Source organism: Aulonocara sp. 'chitande type north' Nkhata Bay, linkage group LG18 (assembly GCF_057382095.1).
Source record: "Aulonocara sp. 'chitande type north' Nkhata Bay isolate Kocher_YH1m ecotype deep benthic linkage group LG18, A_spYH_male_GT1.1, whole genome shotgun sequence".
Lineage (NCBI taxonomy): Eukaryota > Metazoa > Chordata > Actinopteri > Cichliformes > Cichlidae > Aulonocara > Aulonocara sp. 'chitande type north' Nkhata Bay.
In genome coordinates, this window is record NC_141361.1 from 9914994 (window position 1) to 9939817 (window position 24824).

General features: G+C 40.9%; 2 protein-coding genes across 4 annotated transcripts in view; both read left to right on the top strand.

Moving 5' to 3' along the window:
- cadm3 (cell adhesion molecule 3) overlaps positions 1-4256 on the top strand; it is a 115254-nt gene extending 110998 nt beyond the window's left edge. For both annotated transcript variants that reach the window (XM_086271497.1, XM_086271498.1), the window contains one exon: positions 26-4256. In XM_086271497.1, coding sequence (XP_086127623.1) covers positions 26-144 — 119 coding nt within the window. In that variant the 3' untranslated portion in view covers positions 145-4256. The remainder of the gene's footprint in view (positions 1-25) is intronic.
- Positions 4257-6453: 2197 nt separating this feature from the next.
- The window catches only part of kirrel1b (kirre like nephrin family adhesion molecule 1b), an 80993-nt gene continuing 62622 nt past the window's right edge, over positions 6454-24824 (top strand). For both annotated transcript variants that reach the window (XM_086271323.1, XM_086271324.1), the window contains exon 1: positions 6454-6825. In XM_086271323.1, coding sequence (XP_086127449.1) covers positions 6780-6825 — 46 coding nt within the window. In that variant the 5' untranslated portion in view covers positions 6454-6779. The remainder of the gene's footprint in view (positions 6826-24824) is intronic.

The following is a 24824-nucleotide window of genomic DNA, read 5'->3' on the forward strand; positions in this document are numbered from 1 at the left end:
CAAATTTTTCTCTCTCCTGCCACAGGAACGTATCTGACCCACGAGGCCAAGGGCTCAGATGATGCCCCGGATGCCGACACAGCCATCATCAACGCAGAAGGAGGTCACTCCGGAGCAGAGGACAAGAAAGAGTACTTTATCTAGATAGAGAACAGAGTGGTGGAGGAAAGAAGCGGGAGGAGGCGGAGAAAAAGTTGGAGGACGTGGATTGGAGGAGAGGGGAAGAGTGAAGGAAAGGAAACTTCGATTTTTTTTCACGATGCTTCAGTTCTTCACTCTGTTGGAGGGATGATTGGGATGGGAATGGGGGGAAAGGACTCTGGGCTGAGTTGAGCTTCAGCTGGTACTACCCTCTTTGCATTGATACAGGGAAGTGAGATTTTGCACTGACATATGGATGAACTAATGTTACACTCAAACACACACACGAACATGTAACATACTTGTGTCAGTTAAGGGGTGAATCTGTTTTCACACAGACGTGAATGCTCATAGATGCTCAGAATAACAAACGGGAGCCTCCTACTAACACGCATCCGAATTCTGACACATTAACACATTGTCACACAAGCATCGTAGCCTATTTTGAACTGTCAGCGCCGTGAAAAATCAAAATTGTAAGTCACATTCCAACATGTCGAGCTGATATTCCACTTCTCAAACCTGTCTTCTCAACATTTAATCCAAACCAGGTCTGTCTATTCACTTTTTTTTTCTCCTCATTCTCTACATCTAACAAGGCAGAATCCCTCTATAAGCCTCCTCGTGACAGAGAAATCCATCTAAAGCAAATTATTACTGACAAACATAATCTCCCTCTCTCACGGTTTAATCTTTTTATGCCATCAAACCTCTTCCTACGTCCTCGCAAACCCCGGTACGAGCCATCGAGTTTTCCACAATGCAACGCCACAAAAACATGCAACACCCATGCAAAAACAGCATTCCCACCTTGTGCTACAAAGCCCAGGGGCTCCAGTATACATATATAAATATATATATATATAGAATTATATAGCATTCTTTTTACTTGACAGAAAATGTTTGGTGTGCTGTAAATACACTCTCTCTGTCCTGTTTCTGCCTTCTGTCTCTCCTTCTATCCCCCTTCTCTTTCTCTCTCCACCCCCCCTCTCCTGTAACTCATACAGTCTGTTACTGCATTACAGTAACTTATATACTCAAAAAAAAGCCTGCCTGTTTTTATTACATGCGTGGAAATGCAGAGTCGAAATATCAATATCTGGGTAAAAAATAGAAACATAACAACAATGATGTTGCGATGAAGACTAACATTAACTGCAAATATTTGTATATTCTGATTTTCTTTGATCTTTTTTTCTTTTTTTCTTTGATCTCTTGGGGACTCGTGAGGGATTTTCTCTCGTCAGTGTCTCAGTATGTTACTGTCAGTGTTAACATTTTTACAGTGTTTGTCAGTTTGTCAGCCCAGGAGTCCATGAATCGAATTCCTAACTTGTATTTTGATTTTGATGTTCAGGTTTTCAACAATGTTTATGTACTTAGTTCCTTTTTTCGCTGATGAATGGAGTTTCTCCCTGCTTTGTCGGCTCTCTGCTCCTAAATGCTAATCAGCAGCACACCTTCGGTCGAGAGCTTTGAACGGCGACAAGTTGGTGGTGGAGTTTATCTTGAATTCTGCTGCCCAGTGTTTGTACTTGTGGACCACTGTGGCTTTCCTTCCAGCTGGCCCCGCTGATCCCACGGTTCACCTTCGCCGTTTTTCTCTCTGCAGCAGACTGCTTGTCTTGGCGAGGCCACCTGGCGCTAAATTCATTGAGTAGTGACATCATGACTTCCTCTAAGAGGTTGGCACATTTGCTGCTTTCAGAGGTGAAAATGCTTGCTTGCTTTTCCACTACAGGGCCAAATAGGACTGGCTACATGCATTATGACAAACTTCCCGGCAAAAAACCTTTCTGTTACTGTTTGTTTTTTTTGTGTGTGTGTGTGTATGTGTGTTATTGCAAGCAGGAATCATTTACCAGCTTAGCAAAAGGTTCCCATAAATGCACAGTGTTTTATTAAGGTTGGAAGTTCGCCTTAGCACTGAAAGCTCCACTTGGCCCGGTCATTGAAATTGATTGCAATCTAACTAAGAGGCTCTGGGCTCTAGACTGTACACATGCCAAGCTTTGGTTTGGTGGGCAGGGTGCCGAGTCTGGGCGGCACTAACCCTGAAGAAAGTCATTTAGTAACTTAAATGTCCTCTTCTCTTTTTTTCCCCCTCTGCTCTGCCCGTCCATTTCTTGCATTCTTTAATCAATCATCCCGTCTGCGTCCTGATCCACCTTCACCCCATGTCCCCTCTTCTCATCACTCGTCTCCCCCACTCCATCTCTGATTGATGTCTGATTCTCCTTCCTGGTCTCTCATCCACGAGTTCACATAGACGTACAGTAGAAGTAGCGTCTATAGCTTTGCTGGCGTGTGCTGATGGCTCTTCGAAGCACTGTTTGGGAGTGTTTGGAGAGGAATCCACTTGCTGTTGTTGTCAGTCTACCTATAGACAGTTATGTCTTTGATAGTTTTTGTACACATTTTATGGGAATGTTCAGGGAATGTGATTTTGCATTCCTTTCCCCGTGTTGTTGTTAACCGCTACCTAGCTTTCTTCTTTGTGAGCAAGTAGTATGTCTATAAGCTAGCTATTCTACAAAGGGTAATGCGACCTGAAGCAGGGTCAGCTGTTGTTCTTTTTTTCTGCCGAGAGCTCTTGGTGAGACTATTTAGTGACTGGTGATGTAGTAGCGAACCCGGGTTAAACAGTGCTTGGATTCTGTGTGTTTGAGCTTGCACTGTTTATCTGATGTTTGCTCTACAACACTCTTCTGCTATCATTTCACTGCTATCATGCCTGCAGATCAGAGGATTGGCTCTGTCTCACAGAGATTGTTGTCCACTTTGAAGATGTTACCATTGATTTGTATTTAACCTCAGTCTAGTTCTGCTCTGTGAATGGAGAAAGGAATATCTGACTCATACTCACCAAAGTGTAGTGTCTTTTAAAAACTAATGGACCTGTATTTGCCTGTAATTTATTGTCCTGTCCTTTGTCTTAGTTAGTCTGCTAGCATGTAGCTTGCATGAGAAATGGTTGGAAAGTGTAGATAGTGTTGCAGATGAGCAGCGATGACAAGTTCGTCTCCTGAGACGAGAAGCGGCGGCCTAACCGGCTGACCTCCCTGCTTTTCTCTGATCTGCAAACATGTCCCAGTGAAATCCGTCTGCACCGCCTCAACACAGCAGAAAAGCAGTGAAGCAACTGGCAAAGGACTCGTTATGCCCTTATCAAAACCACGTAGGGGTATAGTGTTGGACTGAGATTTGCACTCACGTCTAATTGCATTTCAGTGCATCAGTGCAGTAATGATTGACTGTCACCAGATGCCAGCAAACAACAGCTTTTCTTCTCCCTCCTCGGTCGGTACGAGCTGTCCTGCCCTTCCACCAGACGCGCCACCTCCTCTTCAGGCAGCCGCACACTAGCTGCCGCCCATCTCTTTTCATTTTGTAGAATAAGCCAATTAATTTTTAAATTATGTTTCATTAAAGTTGTGCATAATCTCATTGTTTTCATTTCAATTGATATCTTTTTTTCTTTCCTTGAATTTAGATGTTCCAAAACTTGAAGGTTAGACATTTAGTTTTTTGCATATGTTATTGTTTCAACAACGATTTTTAATTAATTTCATGTATATAGTGTTGCCTTTTACCAGATACTCTTACGAGCTACATACTTTGCACATACACTTTGGATACAAACACATCCACACACACATTTGGATATGCACAGCAGGCTTGATGTCTGTTACTATGGTGTATTTGTACATATGTGTGTGTGTGTGTGTGTGTGTGTGTGTGTGTGTGTTTGTGTATGAGTGTGAAGCGTGTAATAATTGACCCAGACAAACTTCAGATTTACTCTCATGTGTGTTGCATTCACAAAAATGTTCTTATTTCAGTAACTCAGACAATGTCTTTGTTCTTATCATTATTATTTTGAATGACAAGTCTTCCTTTTGAATAAATATCCATATCACATGGGAGTAGTGCTGTCATGTATGTTAATTTGTACTATGGCTGATGATGTCATCAAGGTGAGGCCCAACCGCATGCAGTGGTGGGTTTTGCATCTGTTGGCTGTTACATTCATAAAGTATTTGTTTTTCGGGGTTACTTTTGTTAAAATAACAGTTCAGTTGTTGACTTCAATAAACATGCATTTGGGTTAATTTCACGTGTCTTATCATTTGTTCTTTATGCTGGGAAACAGTAAAAATTCCAGGTCTGAAATGCCCATTAGAGCTTTCTTATGAAACTTTTTTTTAATATGAAAGTGTGGTTAAACACATATTTTGCTAATCACATTTAATAACTCAGCACAGACTCGTCTTTAATGTTATTAGTACCTGTGTTTACTGTTTCACGCTGTAAAATTTTGTGGTCCCGGCAGTTTACTGCATCATTGAAAAATGCAACATTTTCTTAAAAAACTGAGACTTTTCAAGATCAAAGACCTCTAAGGCGCTCTCTGTTATTTAAGATTTTAAATGCCTTCATATTCATCATATCAGAGAAATATTTGTTGAGAATAGCTTCCTATCTCTCTCTGAACTAGATGGACTGGACAGTTTCTGATTCTAGACTCAATTTGAATCGAAGCATTGCGCCTATGGAAATACTCTTCAGCTAAAATATAAGAAATATATACATATATATATATATATTTAAAAGAATATTATATGCTAGATCTGTAGTGATTTGATTAGGACTTTAAACAGGCTTATGAGATTTATGAGCTTTCTTTTCTTTGTCAGCGGATTCTGGTTTTTTTTTCCTGTTTTTTTTTCTTTCTTTCCAGTGATTAAACATCTTACTTTTCATCAGTCTCTGTGCTTGAAAAACACTTTTCCCCCCAGAAAGTAATTGATGTGATAAAATGGCTCATAAATCTAAAAGCCACAGAATGAAGTTATCAACAGGTCCAGATGAGCCACACTGCATATTTTGTTTCTAGCACGCAGCTAAAAAGAAGGTCCAACAGATGGCAGTGCAACATAGTAAACTGAACACTCTTGTTTAAACAGAAATGATCTTTGGTTATAAAACTAAGAAAGCTACTGACTGATGTTCTCACTTAATTCTATTAACTTACATTGGACACTGGCAACAAAATTCATCTTATTATGTCTGAAACCGATTATTAAGTCTTTCTTTCTTCTGTGTGGTTTCCTTTCATTGCTCTTATCTTTCCCTTGCGTCCTCTCATTTAGTTTGCTCTGCGGTTTGGGGAAAATTGTTAGCACATGTTGGTACTGGAGGTTAATAATCAGCCTTATATTGTGCACATGCTACTGGTTAATTGCACAGTATGTAGTCGCATCAAAACAGATGGATGATGCGTGCTCTCCATTCATTTAAAGATAAAGAACTATTTTTTTGCGGAAGTTGTTCTACATATAAAAGCGCAGTTGGGATGAATAAACAGAATGCCGTTATAATAAATTAATTAGTTTTCACCCTCAGAAATGTGATCCCGCTCAAACTGAACAAAAATGCATTGATGTAGGTGCCAACAAATGCGTGCACTGCCAAAGCTGACCTCATTTGGGTGGTGAATTATGCAATTTTAACGCAATTTACATGTTGCTGTATTTGCAGGCAATGAAACTTCTTAGCTGCAATTAAACAGGTGTTCTGGTGGCTTTTACGCTTTAAAAATAAATAAATACAAATGAATACGAATTCCCTCTATAAGCAGATATTCCCATTAGCACACTAGATACGATCGGGCCACTGTTATTGCACTAGTCCTAATAGTAACAGTAATAGCAACATGTATAAATATTCAACATTCATTATTTTTTATGGTTTAGCTCTCAAAAGCTATTCAAAAACTCTTTTTCTGTGATTTGATGAGCAAAGAATTTACTTTAGTATTTTAAAACTATGATCGGCACATGAAAATCTGTAGTCCTATCATCCATAGCCAGATATACACAATCTGGTATGAAATGATCAAGACGCCTAAAGCTTTGAACAATGCAAATTTCTGATCGTTTTTTATGTGAATCGAATTAATGTCCAGAATATCTGACTTAAACATTTAACTATCTACACTATCTACACTGCTTTGCTACTTTAATTTAAAGGTTACAAACTATTCACATCCATAATCTGCATAATCTGTGTTTTCATCCTTAAAGCAGCATTCATTTGTAAAGTTTAACACCTGACTTTTGGGTTTCTTTTTATGTTTTAAACGCAGTTCTTGTTGTGGCCGCAGCAGCGCCCTCCTCTCTGTTCTCTCTAAAACCGAGATTTGGAGCGGGAGGGGTGGAAGAGGTGGAGGTGGTGGTCGTGAAGGAGGGAGGGGGTGTGTGCTACTGATTGTATGAAAGGGGGGGGGGGCACATAGGAAGAGAGAGAGAGAGTAAGAGAAGAGAGGGAGAGAGGAATTCAGTCCTATTTAAATGGGAATCAAAAGCGCACAGAGGAAAAGGGACCAAGAGTGAGAAACAAAAAAAAGTGGAGTCAGGTTTAATTTACGCACGGAAAAAACTGAGACATAGTTTAAGAAAGACAAGGGCAATAGAATTAAAGAAGCATTGGATTTTTTTTTTCTAAATGTGTGTTTTTGCACTCTCATGACTCAAAGAGGATTCCGGTTAAATTCACCCGATCGGGAGGAATTGATGGTGTCTTGTTGGGGAGGCAGAGCCGAGGGGAGGAATCTGAATGCGCTCGGCTGAACCATGCCAGCTTTGTGGATCATAACTTTGGCGATCACTTTAAACCAAGGTGAGTGATGTTTAAAGACGCTCAGTTTGACCTGACTAAGACACGAGAAACTGAAAGTTTCTGATAAATACCCGATTTTCCACCCTTTTATTGTTCCCACTGTTTGTGCGGGCGTCTGTGAGCTTTGTGGGTCTCTTTCGGTCTGCGCTGGCAGTGCTTGTATATTTTGGATTTATGTCTGGCGATGAGTCCGTGCGCATGGTTCTCTGTGCGCGTGTTGTTACAGATTTGTGCCGCCCTGGACATCATCATCAGCCCCTCAGCCCGCAGAAGCTGAAGGGAAAGAGTCGTGGGGTTTTCGGGGTCTTTGCCCTGTTGGGGAAAATTAGATTTTAGAGTGCAGACACAAACGGCCCAGAGTGGCTGCATTCATTTTTCTTCAGTTACACGTTTGTGGGAGAGATGTGGAGCATCTGCAAACGACATTTCTTTGACGTGACCTTTAAAACGCATGGATAGAATTGGTTGACACATACGAAAACGCAGTGTGGGTCACACATGCGCGCTTGCCCATGCAAACACACATTGCGCATAACCTGCCAGCCGGGGGATGATTGATGAGGCGAGGATCCAATGCACAGTCTGGTCGCTGGGTTTTAACATAAGTCACACTGAATCAATTTCCAACACGTACGCGCACACACACATGCAGCATGCACGCGCTTGGCGCGATCGTGCCCTCAGTCTCTGTATCGAGCCTGTGTGCAGTGAGAGTAGTGTAAAGACCAGCGCAGACAACTGTCCCTCGAGAGAGAAAGTCGATGTGTGCGTGCGTGCGTGCGTGTCTGTCTCTCTGTGTGTGTTAGTACTCCTTCTTAGCATGCAGGTAGAGTCTTGCGTGCTCGTGTCCGTGTGCGCGGTCCTGCTGCAAACGTTCAGGTGCCAAGAAAAATTCATATTTTACCTTAAAGACGGAGACATATTCAGTGGACTGAAAGAGAGTCCCATTACTAATATTAATGTTCCTATTTATCGATCACCTTGATAGATTGCCCTCTCTCACACACACAGTGACACACACACACACACACACCTCAGTGAATGAGCAGATGAGTGTGCGTTTGTGTTTGAGGGCAGTCACTGCTCCAAAGACAGAGGTGATTAATTGAGGTGGCCTGATGTGAACAGTTCAACCGTGTGTGAGAGAGTGTGTGTGTGTACCTGCTTCAGCACCTGGGTCCCTGGTGCTGCAGGCCGAGGGTGTGATGAACCACAGACAATGATCTACCTAGACAGTCAGAGGAGCTCCCAGAATGGAGCTGAGCCGACCACCCCATAGGATTATAACAGAGCAGGACATTCGTGCTTCACGCAAGAAGGTTAAAGATGTTACAGAATAATATGTCAAAGTCAGAATATCTGAAATTGAAGATTAGAAAAGAGATCTGATTAACTGGTGTCATGGCTACAAGGAGCACTGGTAATAAGCTTAATTGAAGAGAAGGAGAGACATGGGTGAAGTATATTAAAGTTTGTTTTTTTGTAGAATAAAGAGAGAATAAAGCAAACCAAACAGAGCAGGGTCACCAAAGAAAATAACAGAACAGCAAAACAGCAGAGAAGCTCTCAGCTCAGAGGAAAGGTGACCAGAACTGAGTTATGTCAGATGGAGGAGAACAAGAAGAAACATAATGAAGTAAAAACACGGGAGAGAACAGAAGCAAAATGGATCACGACAAATTAGAAAAGAATATAAGAAGGAGCAGAACAGAAGAAATGAGAGAAAGGATGAACAAAACAACAGAACCAGCAGAGGAGGTTAGAAAAAGTGTACATCAGGGGTTTCAGACATGATACCTGCTGGCCAAAATCACCATAATCCAGTGCAGTGGATGTCTTTGCAAGGTTTTTGGGCTTTTTGCTGTATTTTGAAATGCTGTGCTGCAAGTCACCTTCTTCGTGGCAAAAACATTACCATACTACGTCAAAGCAAAGTTGTTAAGTGAAGGAGTCAATCCTAAACATGTTGTTGATGACAGAAGCATTTCTTTGTCATGACACTAGAATGACTTAGAAGGAAAATTTAGACATATCTTTCTTAAGTCATCACCATCTGTTTACAAAATGAACTGCCTGGAAATTCATGGTTTATTACATGTGAACTTTTAGAAAAGCTCACTTGTATTTCTTTATGCTAAAAGAAAGAGAACATTTTGTAGACTTTTTAGGAGATTCTACTGGTCTGGCCCACTGGGACGCTTGTGGCCGATGAACCAAGGTGATTTTGACAACACAGGCACAGAACCTGAGAGCAGAGAACAGAGCAGAACAAAAACATAAAGAGAACAGCAGCGAACAGACGAGAACGGAGCAGAGAAGCAGATCAGTGTTTCCTGCTGAGCTGGTGTAAGCCTGTAAATGTGATCAGAGGGAATCCGTCCCCTACATGCAGCATCTGCAGCTTAATGTGTGTTTAGCCTGTTTGGACTCTTCCAGGTGCCTTTTTGCTTGAGTTGAACATTTTTGCAGCCTGATCATGCAAGCAAGGCAAGGAAAGCAATTCTTGCACTGCAAGCACCTGTCCCATCTCTCGTCTCTCTCTTTCACACACACACACACATTCACACACACACACACACACACACACACACACACACACACACACACACACACACACACACACACACACACACACACACACACACACACACACACACACGCATAGACACACATATATACACTTTCTTTTTCTCCTATATCTCCCCCTCCTCTTCCTTCCACTCTTTTCGCTCATCACAAGAATAGAGCAGAAGCGCAGATGTAAAGAGACAGGCCAAAAGACAGAGAGATGGAGGCAGAGAGAGACGACGAAAGGAAGAGACAGCGGGGTTCAGTCCTAATCTGTTGACAAGAGGGGATGCTTGAGGATAAACAGAGGCAGAGCAGGAGTGCTCAGGAAGCAGAGAGGGAGAGAAAGAGAAAAGAGCCCTACTGGCTTCAGTCTCTGCTTCCACAGCAACCCAGCTGGACCATCAATGTTTGATGGTTTACATCAGCAAAGATTTACACCCAAACTGGGCTCCAGGGGCACCCAAGGATCCTCAGAAAGGCTTCTCAAGATGTATTTAGAAATGTTCAGTCAAAAGCAACCGGACTTCCTTTTTACCTTCAACTGAAAACACTTTCATTCAAATCATCTTCAAAAAATGTAAACTTTAAGATGACCTGGATAACGGCAAATCTTTACAATCCCTCGAATTGTTGATTTGACTCGCTATGACTTCGTACAGTAATAGACTCTGTGAGGCAAATGATTAGTTTCAAGCTCTCTACTGTAACGCCCTCAAACAGTTGTATAATTCCTCTCTGAATCATCAAGATAACAAAAATACTCTCTGATGGGGGTTTATGGGTGAAGACATAAATCTTTTTTGGCATTTACAGCATGTAAAGATTTGGAAAACTGCACAACAACACAGTTATAGCATGTGTAGTTAACGGGAACATTTATATGTAATGAAACTATCTATTTAAAAATTACGTTTCACGTCTCAAAGATAAATACTAATGGATTTCTTCTACCACTACTACCTAACAGTAACAACTGTTACACTCGATCTGTGATTTTATTACAGTGTTTCAAGTAGGTGTGTCCGGAAAGTTCTGACATCAGTATGAGTGAAGAGGGTCATGTTGATGGGTGTAACATGGCAGCCAAGGCGGGCTGGACCTTTGATGCTCGTTGTTTCCCTCTTCTCTTTCCCTATATTTCAATTTTCCCTCAATTCTCACTGTCATTACAAAGGCAAAATACCAAAACTAAAAAACTAAAACAACAAAAAAAGAAATTTTAGGCTGATTTGACCTAATTTTGTTTTAGTATTTTTGGCCAAACTTTTCCTCATTGTATGGATGGGATACTCATTTTTACATGACACAATAAACCTGAGCGTTAAACAGTGTTTTAAATAAAAATTGAGGTTTCATATTATCACTACTGAAATAAGTAGTTCCCCTATTTATATCAGTAGAATTCATTCAGAACTCTTCTAAGGAGCTTGGAAAGAAAAGCGTCTGGACTTTGTTAAGTTGCTTGAAGACATTTCACCTCTTATCCGAGAAGCTTCTTCAGTTCATTTTTCATTTACAGTTCTTTCTCAGATGAGAGGTAAAACATCTTCGAGCAACTTAAAGAAGTCCAGACATTTTTCTTTCCAAGCTCCTTAGACTATGATGACCTGGATGACTGAGAACCTTCACAGACATTCAGAACTCTTGTTATTGCATTTGGGATGCCACTGTGCAAAATTAATAAATTAATAAGTCAAGGTCATCTGCAAAGAAGTTGAGCCTGCTTACCTTATCCTGTTAAATGCAAGTCACATATCTGCATGGCATGATAAGCGTTTGAAATTAGTTAATCATGACATCAATTATATTTGATTGCCTCAACTTGTTCCTACCACTGCATCGCCTTGTGTTTTTTGTTTTTAGACCCAGTACTTTTATACAAACAAATCTACAGTCTACAATGAAATTACAAAAACAAAGCACACTTTGAATTTCAGCCTTCAAAGGTCTGGGGCCTCAGAGCAGCACCTCACTTTACAACAGATTACAAAAGAGCTTTTGTCAGCACCAAATCCAAACAAATGGCTTCTTGTGCACCGTTGTAAATATCAAAACTTTTGAACAGATATTAGATACATGCGCGAGCAATATTTATTTGCACCGGTGCTTCTATTCACTATACACAGCTACTGCACATGCACTTCACTTTAATGACTTTTATCATCTAAAGCACAACTGATGAGTGTTTCTTGCATGAGCGGCTTCAGGATGAATCAACCTTGGCCATTAGTGCCATAGTGTACTGATCGTACCATAAAAACAAGTATACAAGGTTGGCTGACTATGTTGTTCTAATTGGGTTGTAAAAAAAACACATCACTGAAGAAAACTCTGTACTCGCCAATGAAAATAATTAAAAATAGCATGAGAAACCTTGTTTAAGAGCAGAGGTTCAGACAACATGATGGCAAGTGGAGCTTCTCTGTATATGTGTGTGTGTGTGGGCCTCTTCCCAAAGCCCTGCAGTACCTGACAGATCTGATATCCTTATGGTTGGAGAAGCATAATCTGAGGTGACAAGGAGCAGCAATTAAAATAAATAAATAAAATAACCGCCACAATTAGTTGCCGCTTAATTCACTACGATGCCCCAATAATCCAGTGATCTAAAATGATGGCGGCAAATTCCCCCTTCCCTCCTCTGCACAGGCTGATGTGTTTGTTGGAGTGAAAGACGGAAGAGTCTGCAGAGGCTAACAGAGGGCTTCTGCTGGTATTAGGGCTGACACCCATCAATCTGTCTATAGATATGTCATCCTAGATGAGGAAGGGGTCATAAACTGAGAGAGAAAGGGGAATGAAGAGAAGAATACATATACATGAGAAGATAAAATAAGGGACAAGAGATGAGAAGGAGAAGAGAGAAGAAAAGAGGATGATGGCAGGAGAGTAATTCAAACTGGAAAAAGAGTAGTGTGAGCTGGATTGAGAGATCAGAGGGGGAAAGTGGTGGGATAAGATGAGAGAACAAGAGAAGGGGATCTGGGTTAGAGAGATAGAATTGGAGGAAGAGGACAGATAAGGAGTGAAGGAAACTGGTAAAATAAAGAAAGGAAAGGAAAGGAAAGGAAGCTTTGCGGGAATGAAAAAATGAAGAGGAGGAAAATGAACTATATGAGGGCAAAATAGGAAAGGATTTTTGGTGGGAGAACCAGGGTAGAAAGGTGAAAGAGCCATAGAAATGATGTGAGCCATTTGTGTGGAGATAGAGGAGAAGAAAATAGAGGAGGAATGGATGATTGCGAGACATAAATCTGGAAGACAGAAGAGCAACAGTCTTCTATCTATGATTAGAGGAGGCAGGAAGATATATGAAAGAAACATGAACAGAAGGAGAGCACAAGGAAAAGGAAGAAATGAGATTCTGAAGTGTAGCCGAGATGCGTAGTATGAGGTGAATTTGGCTTAGAAGAGTAAAAAAGACTGACTGAATATAGCAGAGTAGGAGACTATAAAGGGGAAGTGGAGATTAAGGGTGAAAGAGGAGAAGAGAAGGGCTGTTGGAGCAATGGAGGGGAAGAAATGAGGAAGACGATAAAATAGAGGCGCAGAACAGAAGAGAAGGAGTGGGTAGATTAGTAGTATAGGGGGCGACAAACAGGAGATGAATAGTTAAAGGAAGCAGAGAGACGGAGAAAATGCTGAATAGAGGGAGAAAGAAGCATTAAGAGGGGAGTTTGGACATAAGAGGACAGCAGGATTATAGATTAGGGAAGGATATACATTTTGGTAGGAAAGACTAAGAGGAGGATGAAGGAAATTCTAAAAAGATGGCAGAAAGAGAAAAGGCAGCAGGGTTGGAGAGGCCAATGCAATATATGGATTGGAGCAAAGGAGCAAGAAAATGGAGAAGTACATCAGGCATGAGAAGAAAAGTGGGTGAGACTGGAGAGAAATTTGCAACGAAGGAGAGAGAAAGGATGTGGAACCTAAAAAAGGGCACTAATAGAAGAAGAAGAAAAAACGGAGGAAGAAGGAAGATGCAGTAGTGTTGATGAAGGCAGGAATGAAATGCAGAGGAGGAGTGGGAGTTAACGGGAGTGAAAGAGGGGGAGAGCAGGTTTGGGGAGCAGAGATTTATGTGTGGAGAGGGTTGCTGCTCGGGAGCACAGGGAAACAGCCAGGCCTATTATAGATGGGGCTCTCCTGGGAGAGCAGGGCCTGGAGTTTTCCAGGCATTTCCAGCATATTTCACCGCTGTTCCAAGCAGCACGCTGCAATGCACAAAGCGCCGCCTTCGACCACAGTCCTCAGCCCTCCAAGGATAAATAAAGTGGGTCTCCTTTCTCTGCATGAGTATTCAATAAAAGTGATAAAAGGCTGGAAGTAACCCTTCTTAGCTTATTTGGATGGAAAAGTGAGAAACCAAACTGGCCACCCTCTCCAAGGAGAGGCTTTCAAAGAAATGCAGACATCAAGCATAAAAGCACCAAAAGCATAAAAGTGCTTCCTTTTATATGAGGAAGAATGTCAACGAAAAAGGGCTGTGAGATCAAATAAGCTCAGTGTGGAGGTAGTTTATGTTTCTGCCTCTCTCTCTCTCCCCCTCCGTTTCTTTGTCTGCCTGTGTTTCGCTGGCTGTCTGAGAGACTCGTGTGGAGGTGAGAGAGAACAATTGAATGGGCCTCCCACATAAAATCCATTCAGAGACATCTTGAGGAATAAGAATGAGAAATTGTCCGGCGCAGTGAATTAAATCAATCTGATCCATTACAAGATCACTATCACAAGGTTTTCCCTTTTGTCTTTGCCCTGGATTATGCATGCTGCTGGATAAATGTGTGTGTTTGTACCTTATGCAACACCGTATTACAGCATTCCTCGTAATCAATGAAACAATTACTCAATTAAACGAGGTCGTAGCAAAAGGATTATTGACTTGTCACATTTACATTTTTGATAATTGACTATGCTTGCTGGGTATTAGGCTTAATGCTTTGACTAAAAGGTGGCCAAAGGGTCTCCGAAAACAGAAAATCATGCAAAAACTGTGGAATAAAATTTTTAAAAAGTAGCAAAATCTTTTTTGCGCTGAATGGTATGTAAGTGGTAAGAGTTTATCATGGTTTAAACTTTAAATTGTCTCAGGATTACATATCTATTTCAAAGAAAAATAAAACTTTCCAGTTGTGAATTTCCTAACCCTTACCCTTATCAGAAACATTATCAGGTAGAGACATGGATCCTGAAATCAATGAGAATATTTGTCTTGTCTCTGTTCTCAAAAAGCCAAAAAGGGAAATGTGAACCAATCATGTTGCTGGACGGATGCACAGATGTTTCAATTGTGGGTATATCTACTCACTGAGCAGTGATTCTATCTATAGATGCAGTGTTTTTTTTTACATCCCAGTGATGACTGAAGTAAAAGTTGTGGTTCTCATACCACTAATTCAATGCTTGGACTAGACTGAAGTAGCTGCTGTTTCTAAGAAGACTGCTGAGTGACAAGACTTGCTCTTAAAAGGACTTTGCCAATATCGGTTTTACACACCTTACTGAATCCCAACCACAACAGAAACAGTTGAGATAATATTTCCTTCCAGTCGAAAAGGAAACCTTCAAATCAACTGTCATTCCTGAGATTTTTGTTGTCTTAGCTACTTGATCTCGATCCAACCAGAAAGCTATGAATAAAAAGAAAAACAGAAACAAATCTCATGTTCAGTTATTGCAAAAGGTCTGACTGTGTGTTTCAATATGTAATTCAGCATACATTGGATCTATGAAAAGCAGGTGGTACAATGATGCAGTGATGTACCTCTTTTTGCATGGTCGTAGCAGGAACAGGCTTCGTCTCTCTGAATTAGATGAGCGGCTGAAAAGATGGATGGACGGCAGTAGAGCCAACTCTTTATTGCCGTTGTAGAAATGCTCCTCAGTGCAACAAGTTCTACACTACACCAACTACATACACTGAATATATAACACCAGGTCTTTGCATTTCAAGTTATTTCTTGACTAAGTTACTAAAGTCTACGAAGACCACATATCGTACTTAAACGAAAGCATTTGCCAAAGGAAAAGTTTGCCATTTTTAATAATTTCTTTTTCACATATCCAGTGTGTAGTGAACATAATTCCAATTTTTCACACCCTACAGACCGAGTATCCACTGGCACCATTTTCACTTAATTTAAAATTTAGCGCCTTCCAATCTTTTCCACTGAGACTTTTTCAAACTTATTTCCCTTATCAGAACTTGTGTAACCAAATGATTTTATTGCGTAGGCACCACCACCAAGACATTTTTTTTTTTTGATGGCTCAAAGTATCTCTTTTATTTCTTTTCCTTTGGTGGATTTTAAATGGTGATAAAAGAAGCAGCAGCAATTTAAAGATGGAGATGGACAACATGATTACAGATGATGAAAGCCGGTATCCATCACCACCCACTCTGTGTGTGTTTCCATCCAGCCTATGTCTGTCTATCTGCGTGTTCCTCCTCTCTCCCCTCTTATGTTTTAATGTAAGTCGATAGCCATCAGGAACTGATAACACCCCGGGCTCCACTTCACTTGGCAAGGCTAGATGAGGCAAAGAGAGCGAGGAGAAGGCGAGAGCCGGGTTGGCTGAGGTGTTGGTGTGGGTGGGGAGGGTGGTGACACTATCTCCCCTCGGTGAAGCCTGATACGCTCCAGTGCAGGAGAGATAAGCGAGCAGCTCTCAGCGGTGGCAGCGAAGGGGGACGGTGACGTCACGCTGCTTGTCTCTTGTTCCCTGTGGTGCTGGAAGAAGTGATGGCGTCACAGGTGGAGATTATGTCAGTGGAAGATTTGCTATTGTTCAGGAAAGGAAATTTGACTGAATCGTTGTGACTTTATACTTTTGGAAGAGCTGCACGTTTGCACTGGTTGTCGTGATGTTTGTTTGTAACTGGGTGTTTTTGCAGGAAACTTGCAGGAAAAGTAAACAGGTGTTACTCATGATACAATATAATCATTCAGCTGTGAAGGTGCCTGCAACCAAGGTAGCTAATTGAATTGAATTAAATCCAGTCACTGTGAATTTCATTATTTATACCTGTGCTTTTCCTTCTGTGAAATGTCATAATGTATTTTATGAAAAACACTTTATGCTCTGTCTCAGATTGTGTCCTCCTGTACTTGTGCTCTCTATTCTGGGAGCATAAATGCGCTCACACTACCAAGTGCAGCTACATGAAGTGCTCTATGAGTACAAAGATGGTGTACTAATAATGGTCATAAAGTTCAGATGGAATGCTGTACACTCCTTGCCCTCAGTGGTTGCCACTTTGGCTATACAGTGACAAGGTGGGAGACCACCACCAACAGTTTTCAGCCATCAGGGAGGATACAACGCCAGCTTTGATGAAGCTTTTCAGGCATTACAGGTAAACCTTGCATTATCAGCACTTTTAAGTATTTTTGTGTAAAACTGGCTTCACTGTACAAGAATTTTTTATGATGTGCTGTCAGATGCACAACAAGTTGCAAATGTAGGCAATAGCCAGTGTAAGAGTGCAAACATAATTTCTGGTAAGTGCCCAATGAATCATGTTTGATTTGAGATAATATTAGTCTGTATAGTCTAGGCCTACTACACAAAAGTAACTAAACTGAGACACACTATTAAAGTGCTTACATAAACATTTTAGGGACCTAAGTCCCTTTTTGTGGACTAAAATCAGATTTTCCAAAGGTAAACAGTTAAATTTAGAGTTACCGTTTTTATACTAGTGAGAAAACAATGTTGTTCTTGAAGCCTCTTTATTCAGGACCCAACATGAAATGCCTCTGAACAGTTATTTTGAAGCATTAAGTTAAACTTCTGTATGTTAAACATTATGTTAACCATTACCTTTAATTTCAGTGGTGACTTGAACATAAAACCACTGTGCACACAATCACTGTCAAATCTCAAATCAAAAGCTCTTAGCCTTTCTTTCTTTTTCTTTTCTTTTTATTATTGTGGATGTTTTACGTCTACCACTGTGTTTGCTTTTTGCAGAATTAGATTCTGATGGATTCAGTTCTGGGTTGTTTGAGTGCCCCGTTTCTCTTTCATAATGTCTCCAGCGCAAAAGACAGAAGGCAGTTTTGTCACGCTGAAAGAGAAGTTTGTATTATGCATGTTCATTAAGAAAAGGCACTTTCAGGACAGATTTTGTATATTCATATTAAGTGTGCGTGTGTGTGCAACAGTAGGACCGTTGAAAGCGGCTGTGTGTGCGTGCGTGTATAGGGTGGATGCGGCAGGTGGAGGTGGGGGGAAGGTGAAGAAAGAAAGAGATTGCAAGTTGTTGGTTTATGTGTATGTTCTTGTGCGAAAATGAAAACCAGCATCATACAGAGAGGGCCAAATGGGAATAAAAGAGTAGGTCTGCTCGCTTGTGATTGAGGCAAAGCAAGGAAATGAGAGAGGGAGAGAGGGGCAGGGAGGTGGGTGAAAGAGAGAGGAAGTGAGGGAGCAAAAGTGAGCGTGTTGGGGAGAGCTAGAGAAAATGATAATTTCTTAGCTCTTCTTTTAAATAAGTCTGTTTCTATAGCAACCATCCAACCAGCCACTGGAGAGAGAGAGCAAGAGGGAGAGCGAAAAGGAGGGAGAGCGAGAGAGAGAGAGAGAGAGAGAGGGGGGGGTGGGGGAAGAGGGGGTGCACCGGAGAGATAGAGGGAAGGATAGAAAGAGAGAGAGAGTTACCATAGCAACGGAGGAAGAGGGAGAAAAAGAACTTGAAGAAACTTTAAAAAAACATGTTGGGAGAAAAGGTAGAAGGAGAGATATGCAAAGGAAGAGTGAATTTACAGCAGATAGTGCTGGGTAAATTAATTAAAAAGGCAATGAATTACTCTGTGAAAAGGGGGATATATCACTTTACTTATGGAAATAGGAGTTAGTTTAAATGAAGTGGGTTCAGGACTTCCTGCTTAACTTGCAATTGGCCACCATGCCAACACTTCTGTAGCAATTAATCACGTCCAACCAGGATATTTGTCGAAATACTGAAGACTGTGAAGTGTACAAAAAACAAAAATTAAGTGACGTTATCCAGTGGTAGTGAATTGCCACTTCTGTCTTAGCATTTCTAAAACTAGATGTGACAAATGAAACTGAGTGAGCATGCACCCAGGGGCGTAATTTCCAAGGGGGTTTAGGGGGGTTATGACCCCCGCAATAATCAAACCCAACCAATGTAACCCCCCTAATAAAATTATGAATTATCTTGCATAAATAGGCTGTTGATTTTCTTTACTCATTTCAGTTATTACCAGCAAAATAGTTGCATGTTTAATCATCTGGGAATTTACCCAGATTTATTTATTTATTTAGACAGAGATCTTGACTTCTCGACAGCCAGACTTCTTTTTGGGACCAAGTGGAGTCTCCCCCTGCTGGCCATCAGAAAGAATGCAGGTTTGCGACACATCAGCCTTGCTGCAAAATCTAGCTGATCATAATAAAATTATTATGAGTAGCTGTTTTAAAAAATGTATTTTTTTAAACATGAGTCTGTTAAGTTTTGTTCCGCTTTAATAATTTTTAATATGATACAAATTGTTTTAAAATGAAATTCATCAGAAAGAAATTAAAATAAATTTATAAATGTGTTTTTTCAGGACACTATTTTTGAAACAAACTTCCACTTTCTTTGTGGAAGTTTGCATGTTCTACCTGTACATGGGTTTTGTCAGGTTCTCCAACATCTTTCCACAGTCCAAAGACGTGTATGTTAGCTTAACTGGTCATTCTAAATGGTTGTCTGTCTTGATGTTAGCCCAGTATGAAACCTGCCTCTCATCCTATCAGAGCTGCGATAGGTTTCACATAAGGAGTCAAGAAAATGGATGGATGGATAAGAGCAGCTTCCAGTCCTTCTGTCCAAATCCTCTACAACCATGGGACATTCTTCATATTTAAAAAGGGCAAACTGTGTCTTAACAAGCAGTCAGCAAACAATTCCGATGAGTGTTCGTAGCCTCCAAAAGTCATGTTCAAGGCTGGACAAACAATTTCTTATTTTATTCTCAACAGTATCAAATCAGTTGACTGAGACGTGTAAAAGTAAAAAAGGTTTTGTTGCCTTACTGCTCAAAACTATAAAAGTGAAATAAAAAAATAGTAAGTAGAGTGGTATGACTGCACTGTATAGAGAGAGGGAGACAGTGATATGAGCTGTAGTGATAACAGTGGGTATATGGCTGCTGCCCATTCTCAACTCTTGACCACACATGACCTCCATCATTGTGTGAGTGAGCAGAGAGAAACACAGACAGGGAGACAGAGAGAGGGGGAGAGGATTGATTGGGAGTCCCAGAGTTCAGACAGCTCTGACCACAGAGGCCTCGAACTGTTTCCCTGAAAGCGCCGAAGCTACATGGTGATCCAAAATAGGAACCGACAAGGGTCGTGTGGGGAGAGAGGGTCAGAATTCATTATCCTGCTGGAAACTTTAGTGCTGTCAATATAAGTGGCAAATTTAATATACGAAACATATAAGAATTTAAAGCTAATTGCCTAAACAAGCGAACAGAAAGAAGACTAATTTAATGGTTTTGTGACAAGAACGATTTTCATTTAGCACTATGAATGACCTTATGGTTTGGGCGTGGATAATGTGTGGCAATCAAGAATATTGTTTTGGGCACAATGGTGATCAAAAGGGAAGTAAAGTGACATGGGGTGCATTAGGATAGTGCTATTCGATGCTTGTTGCACATACAGTGCCAGTGCACCATCAGTGTTGAAAACTATGAGCTCTATGCATTTATATGGCATCATGGCAACAAATGCAGGTCCTGCAAAATCAGGAGGAAGCAACACAATGCAAATGTTTTATTTTTATTATATATAGCATAAACACCAAAACACGAAAGTCCATAGACGAGTCAACTGAATTCACTGCAGTCATCAAACCATCACCAATCACGAAAAAACTCTCTGGTCAAAGGCCTATGACCATGACACAATGATGATGTGGGTGTTGAAAAGCAACAGCAGGTGTGCTTCTGCTACAAATAGGCAGGGGTCATGTACAGTCGACCCCTGCCTATTTGCAATTCAGTATTTGCGGATTTGTGGATTTTAAAGTTATTTGTGGAAAATTCGCCTATTTGCTGATTTTTTTCGTCGAGCATATCTAAAATATTTATTAATTATTTACATGTCATTTTCATGTCTAAATACATTTTTCATGATTTAAAAAAAGTTGTGTTTCTCTACATGGGGAGATAGCATCGACAGACACGGAAGTGTCAGTAAAATGTTCTGAGCCAGATGGCTTTGAAATGATATTGAAGTGTTTTAGGATGATAGTTTAAGGTATATTTGGTGTTGAACTAGTATAATAGGCAGTTATAAGTGTTTTTAGAGGGGGTCTCAGCTAATCGTGTGCCGTTGTGGTCCCTAACCCCCGCCTATACCGGGGGTCGACTGTACTTTTGACTACTTTCGCTGCTACATGTCATCCATGAGTCACAGATGGTATTCATTATCCTCTAATGCACTTATTTATGGGTGTTTTTATCCCAAGGTGACAAATACTATTGTAGTGCCAGAAGTTGCTGGTGTCACAAAGAGATAGGCACATGATGTACTAGCTGTGGTAGTGTTGGAGCCAAATAAATGACAGAGAAGGCAAGAGGGGCAGAGGTGGCAAAAATGAAGTTTGTGGATCATGAAGGATCGTGCTGTGCTTGTGAGCTTTCCATTTGATCTTATTACCTACTTTTAACAATCATTTTTACTCACCTCTTACACTTTTGAAGCCTGGTCACTGTCTCTTCACACTGCATATTAAAAAGGCCCTTAAAGATGGCTAGTGTATTTTAATGGGATGCTGAAGGGTACTGAAAGAGAGGTCGCTTATGATGAGTTCAGTAAAAGAATCAACTGTAAAACAACCACCTCCATCTGGTTGGAACAAAGGTCCGTGCTCGAACAATCCTAAATGGGCTTTATCAACACAAAGGTCGCTTAAGTCCTCACTCACATCACTGATCTGTGCACCAGGAGCTTTGTTTAATTGATCAAAACAAAGGTTTCCAAAAACATCAGGAAACAGAGATATTTGTACATCAGGTTTAAAGTTGTGCAAACAGTCAGTATTGTTTCAGTTTTCATATGTGTCATTTTCTACTTCAAATGTAGTAAGGATGCAGTCAGTACACTGCATAACTTGTCTCTGAAACAGAGACAATCTTCACTATATTTTCCAAACCTCAAGACAAGATTCTGTCTTTTAAAAAGTGATACAAGCTCACACTTTTTATACTTTTTTTTTTGCAAAGCACACTAGCAGCCTAAGAATTATTTCGTTTTGAATTATTAAAAAGGTAGTCTACTTTTATCAAACTTTCTCTAACATGAAATCCTTCCTCTGCAAAGTTAGAGTGTGGGTGCACGACTTTTCAGCCTCACTCAACCTGAGCCTTTCACACTGAGGCTTTCTATGCTTCTGCCTTCATAAACGGATGTTATTCTTAACAGCACAGAAAATATCTTGCAGATTTGACCCATTATACACTAGACCGAGCAGGATGAAATTAATGGGGTTTGGAACAAAAGGTTTTTGAGCAAGATTTCCTGACTATTCCCCACGCAGTTACTTAATCCCTTGTAATTAGTCTCCTTGTTTGAAAGGGAATATACATTCTCTGTCTCCATCTTTTTCCCTGTTGAGTTGGAAGATAAAATTGCTCAAAAACAGCACAAATGTTATTTCATGGAGCTCACTGCATATAAACATCCACACAGTTTTGGCTTTGAACAACAGTTCCGCTTTGTCTTTATCAATTTACATTTGTTATAGAGAGCTGCACAAGGATAATTATTTGTTTCAGGAGGCATGGCCATTATAATTAAACATAAACACAGTCCAGTTTTGTTGCATGAATGAAGCTTTTTGGATTGAGCCTCAGTGCACTCAGACATCGAACAGGAAAAAAGGGGGGGAAAAAGATCATTTTCTTCTTTTGCTTTTGTGGTCCATTGTTGTGTGGCAAATTCACAGAAGCAGATAATGAGGAGTACATAGTCTTTTCAATTCTGGCTTTGCCTACACAGGACAGCTGTCTATTTTAAGCTATAGCTGCTGGCCAGTGAACCATTAGCCTGTTTTACACCGATAGCAAATAGCCATTAGGCGTAACTGCAAGCCAGTTAGCCAACAGCCATCTGCGGCACGCTGCAATTATGCTGCCTTAAAATGCTGTTGGAAATATAGTAATTATGAGTTGAGAGTGCATTAATGACCCGACACAATGGTAAATATGCCTTGGAAAGGGGGAAATTTCAACGATACCTGCAGTAACACTCTATGCTGTGAAGAGCGTGGAGGCAGTGTGAATACTGATGGTTTGTCAGGATGTGTGTGTATCTATGTGTGTGTTTTTTAAACAGCTTTTCTGACACTTTTAACAGTATTGTCCAAAAGCAAATATGCACACAAAGTTACTTTTAGATCGTGTGAGCTCAGCTGTTGCAGCTCCTGACAAGCTTTAAAAACAGAAGGCGCCAACAGAAGTAGCTTGTTAGCTGTTAGCTTCTGCTCTCTGTGGTGTTTCGCATGTTGGGCTCAGTTCTGTTCAGTGACAGTGGGCTCATTGAGACCCTGCTGCTGCTACTAGCTCTCTGTGTAAATCCTCAGGCTGTGTTTGGTGAGTCTTTTCCTGGCAATGACAGTTGCTGTAGTCAGCAGTGCATTCAGGTCAAGCAACTTGACTCATTTCGTCACATTCTGCCACAAGCCTTTTTGCCTTCACAATGCTCTGATTAAGTGCTACAATAGTTGCAAATGTGCTGGCGTGTTTGCTGAAGAGTAATTACTAGCGTCTGATAAGCGTTCTGGGGAAGTTTCCCAACTACATGATTTCCACTGAGACTTTATCTCAATTGAATGTGATTGTCTTTGCAGAATTGGCTCAGCCATGATCCTGGAAACTGGCCTTGTCTCACAGACATGATAAGACAACAGATTGCCTTGTATGCTGTCCAACCAAGAATAATGCCGCAAGCTGTAATGATTTACACCATCCATCAGGGTTTCTTCACAACTACATGCATTCTTCATCACAGAGATAAAACTGCTTCTCACTGGCAAACTCTGAGAATCACGAAGTGGCATGTTGGAGACACTAATTGGCCACATTCAGAGAAGCGCTTTCAGCTTTTGCACAAACATATCATACAACATAAAGACAGCGATGCAAATCAAGCTGAAACTCTGCTCAGGGATGACAGGAAGGATGCTGAAATATGAAGAATAAGGTTTCTCGCTTAGGACTTCTTCACAAACAGACCACAGACACTTCAGATGGGGGAGTCACACAATCTGCACTGTAGTGCTAAGCAAAGGAACTCTCCTAAGGGCTGTGTGCTCACCCCCCTCCTGTTCATGCTGTATATCCATGACTGGATTCCCAGACACAGGGAGAATTATTGTGAAATTGTGAACGACATCATGAACATCAGCCAGATTACAAACAGTGACGAGAGTTCATATCAGGAGAGAATCGCTGATCTTTCATTTTGGTGCACAGAGAACAACCCACTACTGAACATCAACAACACTAAGAAGATAAGTGTTGATTTTAGAGACACTGAGCCAAAGAGACACCCCTGTTTACTTCAGTGGGGCTGAAGCGGAGCAGGTGAACAGCATCGAGCGTACCTGTCATAGTCATCACACATCTGTACCCTGGTGAAGAAAGCTAGAAACATCTGTGCTTCTTAAGGAACCATGAAAAGACTAAAGGATCCTAAAAAAAATCATAAAGTGAATAAAGCCCTCCCAGAACATCACCGGCACTCATCTATTGAGCATCAGCAAGTTAAAGTTTCTCAGAAATTACAGACACATACAGTTCCTACTCATTTCACCAAAAAAATTAGCTTTGTTCATGATTATTTTTTATGACGAAATGATTTATTATTCGTTCATATTTTTTGTTGGTAGCATAAAGGGACTGCAGCTCAAATTTCACTGTGTTGCATAATGAGAATTAAATGAATGTGGAATCATGTGTCTTTTGTCTCTTTTGTGATGTTTGTGTGTGAGCATGTGCCGGCCTCGCTTCCCCTCTTTCAGGATCCCTCCGTTTGTGTTACCATGGGGACGGCATGCTTCCTATATCTCCCCCTCTGAACCCCCACTCACCCTCCTCACAGCCACCACCAACCATCACCAACACCACTACCTCTTTCTCTCTCTCTCCCCTTTCCTGGTTTCAGTGTTACCATGGCGACACATGTCTGTCTCCTCTCTTGTGTTACCTGTTTCATGTGCTGCCCTGTTTCACTGGGTCAGTCTCTCTGTGTGTCTGTCTGTCTCATTCTCTGTTTGTCTGTGTGCCCTTGGCTTGCCTTTCTTTGCTTGCTCTTTGTTTATTTGTTTTCTGTTTTATGTATCTGCACGACCGTCTGACTGGCTGTTTTTCTGTGTCTGTCCCTGCCTGTGTTTGCTTTCTGTC